The sequence below is a fragment of the Anabrus simplex genome, chromosome 2 (assembly GCF_040414725.1).
Source record: "Anabrus simplex isolate iqAnaSimp1 chromosome 2, ASM4041472v1, whole genome shotgun sequence".
NCBI classification, from domain to species: Eukaryota; Metazoa; Arthropoda; class Insecta; order Orthoptera; family Tettigoniidae; genus Anabrus; species Anabrus simplex.
Window position 1 is genome coordinate 78,520,074 of NC_090266.1, and position 18,276 is coordinate 78,538,349.

The 18,276-nt window shown below is 36.4% G+C and overlaps 1 protein-coding gene across 4 annotated transcripts in view; it reads right to left on the reverse strand.

The window, feature by feature from the left end:
• The window catches only part of LOC136863855 (uncharacterized), a 311,541-nt gene that overhangs the window by 153,414 nt on the left and 139,851 nt on the right, over nucleotides 1-18,276 (reverse strand). For all 4 annotated transcript variants that reach the window (XM_067140201.2, XM_067140198.2, XM_067140199.2 and 1 more), the window contains one exon: nucleotides 9,231-9,293. In XM_067140201.2, the coding sequence (XP_066996302.1) occupies nucleotides 9,231-9,293 (63 nt within the window). The remainder of the gene's footprint in view (nucleotides 1-9,230; nucleotides 9,294-18,276) is intronic.

Below are 18,276 nucleotides of genomic sequence, written 5' to 3' on the forward strand. Positions count from 1 at the left end.
CGGAAGGACATGGGTTCGAATCCCCGTCAGTAAGTCGTAAAATTTAAAACACGAGATTTCCACTTCTGAAGGTGCGCATCGCCCTGAGGTTCACTCAGCCTGCACCAAAAATGAGTACAATTTAATTCCTGGGGGCAAAGGCGGCCGGGCGTAGAGTTAACTACCCTACCCCATCAAGTGCCGAGGTTACAGACAGTGGAAGCGGATTAAGAAAGAAAGGAAATATTTTTTAATATTTAAAGAAATTAAAAAATAATTATGTAAGAGACAACAGGGTTTGCATACCATTGCTTTTTTTATCATTCCTTGCTTTAGGTGCCTAAAATGGAATTAAAATGGAATTTTTTCTCCAATAGTGGGAGGCGACTGCCCCCCTCGCCCCCCTTCATCACCGCTACTGGGTTCCTGGACATGAAGTCAATTCCCTTTCAAATAGGGTTATGATTTATGTAACACCATAATCTGTTATTGAGCAGTAGTAAATGGAAACAGGCCTGAAACTATCGGGATCCGTTTCATAATAATGTTATTTGCTTTACATCCCACTAACTACTTTTACGGTCGTCGGAGATGACGAGGTGCGGGAATTTAGTCCCGCAGGAGTTCTTTTACGTGCCAGTAAATCTACCGACACGAGGCTGACGTATTTGAGCACCTTCAAATACCACCGGACTGAGCCAGGATCGAACCTGCCAAGTTGGGGTTAGAAGGCCAGCGCCTTAACCGTCTGAGCCACACAGCCCGGCGGAATCCGTTTCATTTCTCCCTTTATGGATTAAAATGGTTTATGCTTACTTAAGTCATTCCATAGTGTGGCTGATGTGAGAAATCATTCTGAATATTTTAGTTAGTATCTTAGTGATTTGACTGTTTTTTATATTATTTCTTTTAGAATTTGTTTTTATGTCGCACTGACACAGACAGGTCCTATGGCAGCGCTAGGATAGGAAAGGGCTAGGAGTTAGAAGGAATTGGCTGTGGCCTTAATTAAGGTACAGCCCCAGCATTTACCTGGTGTGAAAATGGGAAACCACGGAAAACCATCTTTAGGGCTGCCGACAGTGGGGTTCGAACCCACTATCTCCCAGATGCAAGCTCACAGATGCAAGCTCACAGATGCGCACCCCTAACCACATGGCCAATTCACCGGTGACTGCTTTTAAAAGCAGACATAAAGATTCAATCTAGACTAGATGATGTGTCAATTTTGATGGCTTTAAAAGCACGTGTTACCTGATCTACACTGATGGTAGGGTCGTATTCTTTATCAAGACTAGATTTTCCATCATTTGTGATATGGAAAAGATATTCTTCACGAATGCACATATTTTTGTTTGAAAACTGATTAGTGAATTTTTCAAAGATCACAACCAGCTTGGCTTTACACACCGGCTTTTCTTCTTGAATCTCAGATCTTACAGCTTGGTTGTAAAATTTGTATTAGGTTAACTCACAAGCATGATTCTCTCATCTTCTCTGGTGCATTTTTTCAGGAAGACTTAATGATGATGATGATGATGATGTAGATTGTTTAAAGGGGCCTAACACCTAAGTCAACGGCCTCTAATGGTACAACGTGTAAAGAAATGAAATGATAATTAAAACTTTAAACCGTATGCACTGACAAGAATCTAAAACAAATGATGGAAAAAAAATGATCATGAATCAAAACAATGAGTGGATGCAATTCACAATGCCTTATTTTCTGAGATGATGCTTGTTGTCAAAAGGGGTCAAAAATCCAGGTCACTGGCCCTCATAATGGCACTAATCACTGGTAAAGCAGAACCATGGTGTTCCTCCACAGTGGTACTAATGACAGGTAACAGACTCATAGCAAATTACTTGTAGTTTTCACCCAAGATGTTTTCTCCTCGTCTCTGTCGCACGTCATAGTGTTTCGGGACCAGGTGTTTTGAGCAAGGGAGGCAATCAATTAAAAGATAAACTCATGACCTGCCTTTCCAAAATCATAAGACTCAGGATTGTTTGAAAACTAAGAAGACCATTTCCATAACTCGTCATATACAGTTTCTTGCAATTTGTGGTCGACATTACCATTACTTTCATCAGACCGGCTGAGTTGTCCGCACGGTCCGGGGTAGGTGCCTGTGAGCTTTGATCTAGGAGATAGTGGGTTAGAATCCCACTGTCGGCAGCCCTGAAGACGGTTTTCCGCGGTTTCCGATTTTCACACCAGGCAAATGCTGGGGCTGTACCTTAATTAAGGCCACCGCCGCTTCCTTCCGACTCCTAAGCCTTTCCTATCCCATAGTCGCCGTAAGACCTATCTGTGATATACTAACAATTTGTTGGTTATTTTGATCCACCTTTTCAATACAAATTACAGTTTGTGTTGCTAAGTTGTAATGTTACAACACTAATTTACCGGGACATGTTTCGCTTTTATTCACAAGCATCATCAGCCTATACAATTGCCTCAAGGTTTGTCATATTTGGGTTGTTGTTACAAATTTCATTACACTGAATGTAAATCTAATTTCAGTGATAACAATATTTAAAACAAGAATAATATACACATTAAAAATTATGACAATATGATTTGCAATGTTAAAATGGATTAACTCTTAATTCTAAAACACACTGACGTCCAAAACAGTTTTTACAATTTGAAAATTTGGCTAAAAATTGTTTGCAATGTTAAAATAAAATTGATTCAACTATAATTTGGTATTAAAATTTGAGTCATAAATATAAATATTGGATGTTAATATATAGGAGCCAGAGTTTCTGAAGTGCGTTGGTTTCTAGAATACAGTAACATTTCAGTATTGAGAATTTTAGTTAAAAATTGTGCTCTCTAAATAATGTTATTTAAAAAGACTGTAATTTTGCATTATGCGTGATTAGTTATGATGATAATCTAGAATTGAAGTCTTGAGTTCGTTGGAAAATGGCTTCTAGATTTGATGAGGCTTGCTGCTGCAGTTTGGCAATTTGATCAGAGGAAATATTGACATATTTAATTCTTGTTTGTAGCGACCAGACTCTCCGTTGGAAGTTGATTGTTTTGATGTAAGTTATGGTTAAAAGGGGCGTCAATCCAAATTTTGATTATCTGATTATGTTTCTTTCGATTTATGGAATGGAAGAAGCATCTGGAACAAATGGAAATGAACTTAAGTAATATTGTGTGTGTGTGTGTGTGTGTGTGTGCGTGCGTGCGTGCGTGCGTGCGTGTTTTGTGCTTATAATGTGAGTGTTGATGTTGCATTATCACTTACCCCTTTGTCTGCTGCTACAGAATCTTGTGGGCCTTATTGCGTTACTGTGACTATTGTCTGTTGTGGCTCTACTCCTTGTGTTGTACGTATGAAAGAGCTGTTGTGAAGGGTGGGTAGGGGGTTGAGGGGAAGAGATGTTGGGCGGGGCGTTTGCTATTGACGTGCTACGTGGTAGGGAATTCTTATCTGTTGTTGAGGTGGGGGTAGAGGATGATCCTGCAGGCGGGGCATTAAGCTTTGGCATGTTATGTGGAGGGGGACTTTTTTGCGTTGCCGAAATGGTTTTCGTTGTGAGTGTATTTAGATTGAATATTTTAAAGAATTTGCTTTTATCTGATTTGAGATTTCGTAATAATGTTGGCAACTGCTCTATTAACGGACTTTTTATTTCGACCGCATCATTCAAGTTTTTTCCTTTATTAAAGTATTGATCCAAATAAATATATATGTTTTCGAATTCTGTCATTAGCTTCCCCTTTTCGATTCTTTTGATTATTGTAAGGTCTTTGTCTATTGAGGTGTAATAATGGCCGGTTTCTTTCATATGATTACTCATTGCGGAGTATTTATTGTGTTTTAAGGCATTAAAGTGTTCCATGTATCTGGTTAGGAAACTGCGTCCAGTTTGGCCAACATATGAAGATTTACACTGTGCGTATGTTAGTCTGTATATTCCGGAGCCTTGAAATTTGTTATTGTAGGTATTTACTGTGTTATGGTTAATAAATAAGTTTTTGTTAGTGTTATATGTTTTAAAGGCTATTTGCATATCTCGTTTTTTGAGTGGGTTTGCTATTTGGTGAATCTTTGAACTGGTGTAAGTGAAGGTTGCGTATTTGGATTTTTTAGTCTTTTCCGGTGTGAGGTTTGTGTCTATTTTGAGCTTTACTTTGTTGATGATTCGATTTACTATGTCTGCTTTATATCCATTGGCTAGTGCTAGTTCTTTTATAAAATTTATTTCTTTTGTAAAATTCGCGGGTGATAAGGGTATTTTGTAGGCTCTGTAGACCATACTGAAAAAGGTTGCTTGTTTGTGGGATTTGGGGTGGAGTGAGTCATTTCTTATTGTTATTGGCGTGTATGTTGGTTTTCTGTATATCTGATAATCAAATTTGGATTTTAAGCGTGTGACAGTAACATCTAGATAATTCAATGAGTTGTTTTTTTCGTCTTCTTTGGTAAATTTTACGTATCTATCGATGTTGTTTAAAAATTCAAGGATTTTTTTTGCTGTTATTTTTTCGATTGTCTGTTATTACAAATGTATCGTCAACAAATCTCAGCCAAAGACAGATTCCTTCTATGTTTGGTTTTATAATGCTATGTTCTATGTTATCCACATAAATATCCGCTAATATTCCCGAGCTGGGGTCACCCATGGCTAAACTTAATTGGTGGTAAATTTTATTGTTAAAGGTGAAATAGTTATTATTTAGTACGAATTTAAGTAGTGTAATAAATTCATCTACTTCTAGCTTACTTAAGTTGCTATATTTGGAAAGGTTTGAGTTAATAATTTCGATCGTTTCTTTAATGGGGATATTTGAATACATATTGGAAATGTCAAACGAGCTCATTCTATGGTGGGGTTGTAAGTTGAAGTTTTTTAATCTTTTGCAAAATTCAATTGAGTTTTTAATTGAGGAGTTTCTCTGGAACTTATAATGCTTTTTGAGGAATTGATGTATAAATTTTGATATTTTATATGTTGGGCTATTTCTGCTGTTTACAATTGGTCGAATAGGTGTATTGTTTTTGTGTACTTTAGGTAGTGCCTTTGCCTTGGGTAATGTTGGGTTCATGTTGACCATTTCTTGTTGTTCTTGCTCGTTAAATAAACAAATTGAATTTTTAAGGATTGTTTTTAGATTCCTTTGAATTCTAGAGATCGGGTCTTTATTTACTATAGTGTAAGATTCATTAGAAAGGAATTCTTCGGTTTTTTTGATGTAGTCACTTTTATTTACTAGGACTATTGTTTCGCCTTTATCTGCCTTAGTCACGATAATGTCGTTATCTTTTATTTTTGTCTTTAAATCTTTTATTTGTTTTAGGAGGGTCTGGTCGGAATTAGTTTTCATTTCTTTTACTAAACTTCGGAGTTTCTTCTTTACTTCATATTTAATGTCATTTTGTATTTCTGCCGGCAGTTTCCCTATATTTGCTTCAGATTCAGCTATTGTGATAGTTAATTCTTCCATTTTGTACGGTTTAGGCCAATTGAACTTAGTTCCTTTGCTGAGTATGTTCATTTCATTTTCAGAAAAATTGGTGTCTGATAAATTAATTGTCGCGGGGTTTAAAGGAATTGAATCATTTTTTCCATTAACGGTTAACTTTTTTTGATCTTCTATTAGGTGTTTTAGTTTGTTTTCTAGAGTTTTTTGCTTTCTGTTTAAGATGTTTGAGAGTTTTTCAATAGTATGTCGTTGAATGGAGCTCCAGTCTAAAGGCGATGTAAAATGGGATATACTTAAGTGTGCTTTGTAGAGCTGTAAGTTTAGTAGCGATTTTTTTCTGTACAGTAACTTTAATTCGTTTTTTAGCCATATTTTGTTTACTCTGTTTTGGGTGTCAAGAGATTTTGAACTTGATATGTTCTTTCTTTGGGTAGACCTTAAGAATTTCGGTATTACACCGCACCTTAAACATTCTTTCAAAAACCAGATATCTTTAGCAATCTTACTGACTTTAACCTTGAGGTTAATATACCTGTTTGTCTTAGTTTTTGCCTAGTTGGCTATCACATTACATGTAACTAATCTCATCTCTTCCCCTCAGCCCCCTACCCGCCCTTCACAACAGCTCTTTCATACGTACAACACAAGGAGTAGAGCCACAACAGACAATAGTCACAGTAACGCAATAAGGCCCCACAAGATTCTGTAGCAGCAGACAAAGGGGTAAGTGATAATGCAACATCAACACTCACATTATAAGCACAAAAAAAAAAACAAAAAAAACACACACACACACAATTACTTAAGTTCATTTCCATTTGTTCCAGATGCTTCTTCCATTCCATAAATCGAAAGAAACATAATCAGATACTCAAAATTTGGACTGACGCCCCTTTTAACCATAACTTACATCAAAACAATCAACTTCCAACGGAGAGTCTGGTCGCTACAAACAAGAATTAAATATGTCAATATTTCCTCTGATCAAATTGCCAAACTGCAGCAGCAAGCCTCATCAAATCTAGAAGCCATTTTCCAACGAACTCAAGACTTCAATTCTAAATTATCATCATAACTAATCACGCATAATGCAAAATTACAGTCTTTTTAAATAACATTATTTAGAGAGCACAATTTTTAAACTAAAATTCTCAATACTGAAATGTTACTGTATTCTAGAAACCAACGCACTTCAGAAACTATGGCTCCTATATATTAACATCCAATATTTATATTTATGACTCAAATTTTAATACCAAATTATAGTTGAATCAATTTTATTTTAACATTGCAAACAATTTTTAGCTAAATTTTCAAATTGTAAAAACTGTTTTGGACGTCAATGTGTTTTAGAATTAAGAGTTAATCCATTTTAACATTGCAAATCATATTGTCATAATTTTTAATGTGTATATTATTCTTGTTTTAAATATTGTTATCACTGAAATTAGATTTACATTCAATGTAATGAAATTTGTAACAACAACCCAAATATGACAAACCTTGAGGCAATTGTATAGGCTAATGATGCTTGTGAATAAAAGCGAAACATGTCCCGGTAAATTAGTGTTGTAACATTACAACTTAGCAACACAAACTGTAATTTGTATTGAAAAGGTGGATCAAAATAACCAACAAATTGTTAGTATATCATAGCATAGTTCAATACGGGTCTAATAATGAGATTAGTTACATGTAAAATAATAAGACCCATCTGTGTCGGTGCGACGTAAAGCCACAAGCAAAAAAAAAAAAAAAAAAAAAAAAAAAAAAAAGAAAAAAGAAAAAAGAAAAAACCTTTCATCAGACACCCAGGGTTCACTTACTATGCTAGTTCTGAACAGCTGCTTGGCTAACTTCCTGGAATGTTCTTAGAGATGCAATCTATATGTCTATATTCACTGATTTCAGCACCTTACGACAGTGAGGGTGAGGGTATAATGCCTCCAAGAAGTGTAACCTCACTGAATTTATAACAGAAACCAATACAAGGAATGATCCATGTGCGAGATGATTTCCTTATTCAAAATTAGCCTGGAAAAAACTGATGAAAGTGTAATTATACGATAGCTAGAAGGTTCAATAAACAGACCAGAAAATCTCCAAAGACTTGTTGATATATTTATTTGAACACTACGAAAACAACTATTAAAAAATCTGGATATGGTTGTCCATAACCTATCATTGCCAGCTACGTAGCAACAATGTACATAATTCTTCATATACAATTGAAAGCATTTTATAGTCACAAATTATAACAAACACCACCTGGTGTAAAAATGGAAACAATGGAAATCCATCTTCAGGGCTGCCGACAGTGTGATTCGAACTCACAACAGTGGTATGACATTTTCTTGCTCCCTTATGTAGTCTTTACATTTTAAAAATGTTTAAATATTTTTTTTTATTTTATTTTTTTTACTTTCTGTATTGACAGTGAATTTTAAAACTTCAATATGGCCAACATCAATGTATGAAATACACCCTCACATCACAACACTAGCAGAAAATTTGATAGTCTTTACTGCGCAAACCAGATCCAGCGATTCAATTGTCTTCTAAATACTTTAGAGTTTCAATCCCTTTCACCAATACGGATTTATATCCATCACTGAACAAAACTTTGCACTTAAACTCAGTTGTCCAGAGCTGATTTACTTAGGCTACTCCACAAGCTTCATACATCATACTCTAGTAAGCATGGGCTTATTTACTGGATTTTGGTCACCAAATGAAACATTCAGAACCTGTTCCTCACTGTTATGGAGCAAACATTAATCCAAGAAATTTTCCTCCATTTTCATGTAAACATTTCTGATGTAGGAGTCTGTCTTCTAAATATAAAATAATGCAACGCATTGTCACATCCGAGAGAAGAACTCAGGTTTTTGCCATATTTTCCCTTTCAATGACTACTTATTTCAACCTTTTCTTGAAGCATAATGCTCTATGCTCATGAAAGGTCCAGCTTTCCATTTCTAACCACCAATAATAATTATCCTGATAAATAATTCTGTATAGAGCACAAAATCGTTGAAGTCTGAAACGCTGTACACCTTGGCACATGGCTCATTCTTCACATCATAAAAGATAAAACTGTTCCTTAAGTACCATGTTTCATTAAATAAATGGTCTCACACTTAAGTAGAAAGTTATCACAGTCTGTGATCAGTCTTTCAGGACAGATTCACAGGTATATTTCACATTTGTTACCACTTCATAGATCCAATGTCTGCAGATACACATACTGGTTGTAATGAAACTGAAGAATTGCAATGAACATCACTCCCAATCCAGTTAGAAATCGAGACCAAGAGGGTGATACAGCATATACAAACAACAACATACAAATATCATGTTACAGGACGACACAAGTGCCACGTCATTCAAATATATTGAAATATTCTCAATAAATTGGGGCTATTACCCCAGCAAGCCACTAGTTTAATTATTATTATTATTATTATTATTATTATTATTATTATTTAATTAACCCAATTCCTGTCAAGTGCCACCAAACCAAAGTTAGCACCAAGGTAAAGAACTGTTTGGTGTCCGCACACCACCTTATGATGATAAATGATTATGGAGCAGTACCCAAAGGAATTAAATGGACAGAGGAAACCACAGTTGCTGGAGAAGAACTGTTCTCTCCACACTTCCACCAGCATAGATTTCATATGCAGTCACTAGATTTCAAGTGGGAATTCAAGTTCTCCTCATAAATAAATAATAGGTATCCATATCACCAAACCATTCAATATGCACATGCTGTCAAATAATGAATTTTACTGCTCAATACCTTAAGCTGCTGAATATCCTGTGAGCCTTGTGCACTCTTCTCAGGAACAGGTATGCTGCAAACCTGGAATGAATGATAACTTATAGGAGAATATGCTCCACATATACCTCTAGAAAAGAATAATAAGAATAATTCTCAATGTATGCATTGTAAAGACAGCAAGTTACAGGTAGATTTTCATTGTTCCTATCCTGTATTCCTAACATTCAGAATGTAAAAGCAATTCTAGAAAGAAAGAAAAGAAAATAAAGAAAAAAGGAATCAAATTTAACTTTTATAGATTATACTTTCATTTAACAATGTAACCGTACAAGAGTACGAACCCCGGATTTGTTAGGTTAGGATTTTCATTTTTTATTTTTTATTTTTTTTATTTTTTTGCTAGTTGCTTTACGATGCACCGACACAAATAGGTCTTATGGAGACTATGGGACGGGAATGGCCTAAGAATGGGAAGGAAGCGGCCGTGGTCTTAACTAAGGTACAGCCCCTGAATGTTGCAGCAAAAATTAGTCCTGTCTTTCCATTTCCAGTACTTCGCTTAGACTGAATCAGTTCAATGGTTCAACTCAAGCATCATAATTCTGCAGAGTAGCCATATCTTATCCAGTACCACGTAAGTAATTTGTGTTTTTTTTTAAACTATTGTTGTTGTTGTTGTTGTTGTTATACTTATTAATGCATACATGCTCACTCTGAGAATTTTTGCACAGGGTAGCACATGCAGCTGACACATTTATACTTTAAATTACAATGCTAATTTAAAATGTATAACAATGAAATTTCACACACAGATAACTTGTTCTTTGAAAATACATTTAATTTTAATACATGGTCAATGTGGCCACCATTACGGCAGAGAACCTCTTCAAGATGAGAGCACATTTTCACAGTGACTTTCCGGCACAAGTCTTCAGTAGCATTCCCCTACACATCTCAGCAATCTGCCTTCATATTTTAAATGCACTGTTAGGCTTTACAGAAAAAGACTTTTCTCTCAAAAAACCCCAAAGAAAGATGTCAAAAAGGTTTGAATCTGGGCTCAAAGGGGGCCTAAAGTATCCATCATTATATTGCTCTGGATAGTGATTGGGCATGACACAACAACCAAATATTGTCCTCAGGAAGTTCAACACAATATGAGCAGTGTGAGGCATCGCATCTTTGGACAAAAACACACTGCGTTTAGATTCATAGTAAAGGAAGAAAATCATTCTGCAACATACTGGAGTAGTGCTACAGATTAGCTGGCTTACTGAAGAAAATAAGGCTAATAATTCTATGGCCAGATAAAACAACCCAAATGGTATCTTTCTCTGCATGACTGCTTTTTTTGTGGACAATTTTAGGCTCTCTTGTCACCCAAACTCGAACATTTTGCTTATTTACAGCCCCATCCTCTTAGCATATTTTTAGCATGCCATTTAACACAGATGCAACTATAGTCAACCATGGCGAAAACACAACTTAAACAAAAGCCAGCAATCGGATGCACTACACTCTCTCCACAGGAATTTTCAGGAAACAGTCAAACCATGGACAAGAGTTGAATGGCATTCGACATATGATTTTAAAAAGTTATTTATGTTATAAGCTGTTGGAGCGCCACCCTGTATTATAGCTTAGCATCAGCTATGAAGTATGTCCTAACCTCTCCGTATAAACTCTTATGAACTTATACTTGTCTGTTATTTCTACCGTACACTGACAGCAAGTTTCATTACATAGCGATTCACTTCACAAAAAGAATATCTCTGAATCAAATCAGAAAAATGAGAGAACGTGATAACAGTGATCTGGTACAATACCTTGTCATCACATTTCTGGGCTGCACTTCCTACTTCCTGCTATATTAGTGCTGCCCTTCAAGGTCACTGATAAGTTTTGATCAATCAATACTGGTAAGAAGGTTCATGGGAAGACGTGAAAAAATTGACCCTAATGAAGAACTGTTCAACCTATTACATGTTATGAGTCTCTCTCTATCTCTCATTGATTGTGAGGCTGAGAGATGGGCTGACGATGCCCACAACAAGGGCGAAACATGTCCCAATGCTTAAGTTATAAACATTCACACGGATGTATTGTATTGAATGGGTTGACCACTTCAATAAATTTACTTGTTTCATATTGATTTTAATAATCTAACCCTTAATCTCATAATCCCCCAGCACAGCTTGATACTCTGTAATATGCCTTCTCTAAATCTATGGGACATAAGCATAACTGTCTATTCCTCTTGTAGCATGTTTCAATTACCACGCACATACTGAAAATCTGATCCTGCCAGTCCCTCTGTGGTCTGAAACAACACTGGTCTTCACCCAATTTCCTCTCAACCACTGATTGCAATGTCCCTTCCAAAATGTCAGTGATCACCGAGATAGTTCTTGCAATCCTTCCTGTTCCCTTGTTTATAGATAGATGCAATTACTGCTTTTGTCCAATCAGAAGGTACCTTACTAACATTTCATCCTAATCTTATTACTCTATGAAGCCATATTATCTCTGCCTTCCCACTATATTTCACCATTTCAGGTCTGGTTTCACCTATTCCTGCTACCTTATGAAAATGGAATTTATTTACCATCCCTTCCACTTCCTTATGCGTAATTTCACCAAACTCATTGTCCTCCTTCCCATGAGCTTGGTTGTTCACATCGTAACCAGAAAGATTTCCTTTTACAACAAAAAGATTTTCAAAATGTTCCTTCCACCTGTCCAGTGATTCTCTGGGATCTAAGAGTTCACTTTATTTACCCAAAACACTATTCATTTTGAAACCGACTTTCAACCTATTAGGTCGTGTTACGTACATTTAGTACGTGTTGAAGAGATGTTAAGTACAGAACAAAAATGGCCAACTGGACACCAGTGGGATCCGAACCCGATCCCAACACTTATTTATTAAATTAAATTTTATCACATGTCTTCTTGTTATCACAGGATGTCAGACTGTTTTCCAGGCCCGCCTGATCACCGGACTTGTCGCCAATGAAAAATGTATGGGATATGGTGAAATAACGGGTGCAGCGCTGTGACCCAATGCTAACCACCAAAGATGAACTGTGGAACCAGGTGAACGCAGCATGGATGGCTATACCCCAGGACACCATTCGCGCCTTATACGAATCGATGCCATCACACATAGAACAAGTTATCAGTGCCCATGGAGGACCCAGTGCCTACTAGGCAACAGAATACATGCTGAACCCAGGTGACTGAAATGCTAATCGTTTCTGCAGAACATACTAATGAATCGTGTCCTGTGAATATGAACTTCCTATCCCTAGTCGTTCCATGTGTTCTGTTTTTTATGAACGTGGGTGTACTTCAAAGTAATTAAAATAGTCCAAATCAAGCGTATAAATAAATAATGTCAGTATATGTATGAGGCATGGCAATAGAGTATGGTCCAGGATTACTTGATTCGAGAACTTGAAAAAAGTCCAAAGAAAAGCAACACGATATGTAGTTTGAGAAGGTGGTCACTAGACAATGCACAATTTATTCACCTGTGATATTATGAGTTCTCATTTGAAATATGTAAAAGGCAGTAAGTTATCACTTGTAGGCAACATCGCCGGGAAATACCAGTACTGCACACACTTGTCTACTAGTACTGTACAGCTTTTAACACCTTGCAACAAGGAGTACACTGGTATCAGAACGCACAGGCAAATGGCAACAAAATGAGTCACTGAGAATCTTTCACGAAAAAAAAACAGTTAATATTTGTTCTTATCACTGGCAAACATCAAATGACTGTCCTGTTTTCATTAAACTATCATGTAATCAGCCACCATGGGCCACATTCTTGTGGTCTGCTATGATACATATTTGAACATTCTGGTATCAGGAAATTTATGAATAGGTACACCCCTGCTTGCAACTCGTGTAGTTCACAAGTGGGCCTCTCCAAGTCATGGGGGGTGTGATGTATGCTTTTCCCATTTCGTGTTTATTAGGTAGGCCTACTCTTGCGGAAGTAACAACTGATCTAGAATGCACAGAGGTATAGAGAGAGAGAGAGAGTGAGTGTGAGTGTGTGTGTGTGTGTGCGCGCGCGTGTGTGTGTGTGAGAGAGAGAGAGAGAGAGTGAGTGAATGTAAGTTTTATTTTGTTTTTAGCGTCGTCATCATCATCATCGTCGTCGTCCCACTTCAGTCGCCCAGGTGTGGTTAACAAGCCTCCTCCACTCTTCTCTGTCCTTCCACTTTTCCTGCTTCATTACTTCCGCCACATCCAATCCAGCTTCTCCAATGTCCTTCAAAATCTGATCCATCCACCTTCTTCTCGGTCTTCCAACTGGTCTCTTTCCCTTAACTTATCTTTCCGATTCCCTCCTTACTATCCGTTCCTTTCCCATTCTTTTTACATGTCCGAACCATCTCAGTTTTCAGCGTGTTTGTAGAAATATAATTTTTTAATTCAATAATACTGAACAGTTACCAGCAGTAACTTACAAAGCAACACATTAACACATGATACATTTATTTCTGATCATGGGTAATTACAGAAACTATTCGGCGGTCATCCAGCTAAATGTAATTGTCTTCACTGAACAGTATGGAAACAGAGCTGAGGAAAGAAAATTTTCTGTGAGTGAAATTAGAGTGATGATAGTGATGATGATGATGATGATTGTTGTTTAAAGGGGCCTAACATCTAGGTCATTGGCCCCTAATGGTACGAAATGAGACAAAATGAAATGACAAACTAAAAGCCCAAAAACATCCACTGACCACAATTCAAAACGTGAGGACGAAGAATGAATGAATGGACGGACGGATGGACAGATATGAATTTAAAACGATCAGTGGAACTGACCCACAGTGCCTCACATGCACAAAAGCTGGCATAGAACAAAAGTATTACTGACCAAGGGACTGCTTTTATAGCACAATACTGAACCTATGGTACTTGTACTCGAAAGGGATCCAAAATCTAAGTCAGCGGCCCCACACAATGGTACTTATCGCTAGGAAAATAGAACCATGGTAGTTGTCATGTTGCGGTACTAATCAAGAGTAACATAGAATCGCGACATTCCACACATTATGGTACTACTCACAGGTAATGAAATTCGCACATGCATTACAGACCTATGCTGTTTTGCACATTGCAGCGCCATTTATAGGCAACGCAAGCCTATGGTGTTCATCACATAAGGGTACTAACCACAGGGACTCGTACTATCCCGTGTCTTCCTCATATCGTGGGTACTAATCATAGGCAAGCCAGTACCATGGGTCCAGTCATCCCATGGTGTTGCTCATATAGTGCTACTAATCACAGGTACTGCAAAAGCCATCGTGCTCTTGTTTGCTACCAATCACAAACCTATTTGGTACCCAACATAGTGGTACTACGCACAAGTAAAAGCGAGCCATGGTGTTCCCCACATGGTGGTACTAATCACAAGTAGTTTCATGGTTCTAATTTGATCATTCCTTGGTCGCCCCTTTTAGTTGCCTCTTACAACAGGCAGGGGATACCGTGGGTGAATTCGTCGTCAGCCACAGGGGGTTGTGTGTTTGGTCCGCGAGAGGTAGTTTATTTCCCTCAAGTCCACCGGCAAACCGGTTAGGACCATCCTATCTGCCACCTGGGACGCAACATGTGTTATGCCAGCATAGTAGGTTCGTGGTGAAATTAGAGTAACTGCATAACTGGCGGAAATTGAATGACAAGCTAAAAATCACAAACTATTCTATACGCACGTTCATCAGCTAGATCAGCAGCTTTGTCTGATGTCACGTGATCACAGCTGATCAACATGGCGGGATCCTGGTCCTCTGAAGTAGTCTCTACACTGTCAATAGCGATGTATTTGGCAAAAGTTGTACCGACATCTTGCAAACATGACTGTGTTGCTAATCTCCCCATACACCAAAGATGTATTTAAATTCTGCTTTCATATGCAATTTATATCGCAGTTCTGTTTACATTTTAAGCAGCTTGAGGAACAAAATTTGAACATGTGACGATTATACGATGAAATTTTAAAATCTGATTTTTGTATTGAAAATAACAGATGTGATGATTACGCGGTGACCACGATTATGCAGTGAAATACGGTAAGCCAAGTGAAGTCAACACAGCTAGTTAAAAAAAAGAATGCTTGAAATATCTACCAGTTTCATATAAAAGCCCACAGTTTGATATAAAAAGTATTATTGAATTAAATAAAGATAATTAGTGAGCCACAGCTCATTAGCTTGTTAAGAGCAGCTGCCACTGCTTAGTGCTATAAACTTCCAACTTTCTTCTTTTCTAACAGGGCCTTCGGGTAATAGGCAGGTGCACTACCCCCACACCGTGATGAATTGCCTTATGGTTCAGATAATTGGAGGTTAGCTAAACAGAATTTGTAATGAGGGGTCAAATCACAAGCCCTTGTTTTTTTTATGGGATGAGGAGCATTCTTGGGAGTACATCACTTATTATTTATACGTCAACAGTTTGAAACTTGCAACAGTGTTTGAATCCCCCTCATTTTCACTATTTTTTAAAAACATGTTCTGTCTTGTTAGAAAGGGAAATTACTTTTATATTATTAAAACAACTTCACTACTGCCCGACAATGGTAAACAAACCTTGCTGGAGTGCTCTTATCTGTGTTCTCCATGCCCATTGTCAGCGAACACTACTCTCTCTGAACGTTATATAACTGGATGCAATGTATGAATAATACATTCAATGAACAAACTACAAGAATGGACATATACTCGGTGAGCAAACAATTTTATAAGTTTACAATGGCATCTACAGTGAAAAAATACCTTGAACTGGAAGTCTAGCATTGCTTCTAGCATACCAGATGTTCAAAATCTGGTGAAATATTTTGATTTGATACAACTCTCATAATACTTTCTACATGATCAACTGTAAGCTGACTTCTTAATTTAAATGTGTTCAACCTTAAGAGGCAGAAAAACTGTTCGCAATTATCTGCGCTCTGATAGAAGAATAGAAGACGACATAGCTGATTTCATTTAACTAACTGAATGATGTTCTGTATTATACTACTTACTAATACCTGTCAAATAAGAGGTATTCTACTGTGTGATTTATTCATTTATTTCCTACGGCTCATTATTCTGTTAAGAAGGAAACCCTATTTTTTTCAGTGTCAACTCAGTTATTAAAACTTTAAAGCTTTTCAGTCTGTCAAAAAAAACTAATTGTAACACATGTAACATACATGTAAAAGAAATACACTAACATACACTTTAACACACTTTAATTTATTTCTGCATTTTAATTCAAAATCATTATCATGCATTTACTCGCTCATACATGTAATACATACGGCAAACAAACTTCATGACTGTTCTGTACTGAGCTACTAACTCTTGGTTTCAATTCTCAAGAATTTTAATTTTACGTGTCGACCTTCAAATACTTGATAGACTAATAGAATTTAGGGGATAAATTTAGTCATACTTTCTTTGGTACATATTTTAACCTATTGTGGTCATCAGCCAATATAATTAACAAAAAAGACATTAGAATAACTTCTTAAAATCTATCAAAAATGAAATTACGAGTATCATGCGTGCGTAAAAATGTTATTTAAAAATCACTCTGAAAGTGACTATCATAAAAATCTTCTTGTGTTCATTTTAAAAAAATTTTTTGGGGAAACTTCTCTTCTTCCTTAAAATAGACCTTGAAATTATAGAGAATGCTTCTAATCGTTAACGTCAATGCAGAAACGTTGGTGTGTTGTTAAAAAAAAGGTGTTTCAACAATTATATCATTAATTTTAACAAGGACTAAGCAAGAAGATTTTATGACAGACGCTTACAAAGTGTTTTTTAAATAACATTTTTTATATACACATGATACTCATCATTTCATAGATTTTGAGACATTATTCTAAAGCGTTTTGTTAATTATATCGGCTGATGATGACCACATGAGGTCAAAACATGTACCTAAGAAAATATGACTAAATTTATCTCTTAAATTGTGTTAGACTATGAAGTACTGAAAGGTGGGCCTGTAAATTAAAATTCCTAAGAATTGAAACCAAGAGACATTATACAGTATAACGAAGTAACACTCCTCTACTATCTCTGCTGAACAGAGTTATTGCCTAACACCTACCCCTCATCCCAGTAAACAGCAAACCTCAACCGGAGCAAAGGTACTGGCTTCAGTTCAACAGTAGTTGCTGGAGGTAATGGACACAGCTTAAGATAAGTGCAGAAAACTTTCTCAAGGTGACAACTAAGGTGACAATGGAGGACTTCTGCATTAATACATTTGTCTCACTTGTTCATTATATCACCAATTCACAATCAAGTAACTTAAAATTTTTCACTCTGCCAAACACACAGGTTCGGTAAATATTATACTACAATATACCTGTAAAAAAAAAAAAAAAAAAAACCCAAGGGATAAAATACAAATTTAATAATGTTTAATAATACATTTTTACAGATATGTCGTAGTGTAATATTTACTTAACCTGTGTGTTCGATAGACTGAAGAGTTTTTAAGTTACATTTAACTGAGTCGACACTGGAAAGTAAGGCTTCCTTCTTAACAAAAGAAATTTCATAACCATCAACAAGTTTATGCAACACGAATAGTATTGTATATATGTATGCAAAGTTAAAAGTGATTTGATAGAATCTTAGGATGTTCTTGTAGAATGAAACAAGTCATTCTTTGTTTATTAGTATGTTACTTTATTTTCCACAGTGTTTCGACAGACTGAAAAGCTTTCAAATTGTATAGCTCGTTAAGCAAAAACTTAATAGAAACTTCATATTTTGCCACAGTTCATCTGGAATAATATCACAGACACATTATGTTTGATACACCTAGCCTAGACCACAACATGTATGATTACTTCAAATATAATATTTCCCAGTAGCTAAATTGAGTTCCCTTTTCTTGCCTTTACTAATCTGTAGTGTGCAGATAATGACAAAGTTCTCTTATTTCCATCATCATAAAAGTATGTATCATGATGTCCAAGGTTGGACAATGTTTGAATTTCAAATATTCTCTTACTGAATTCATGTCACAC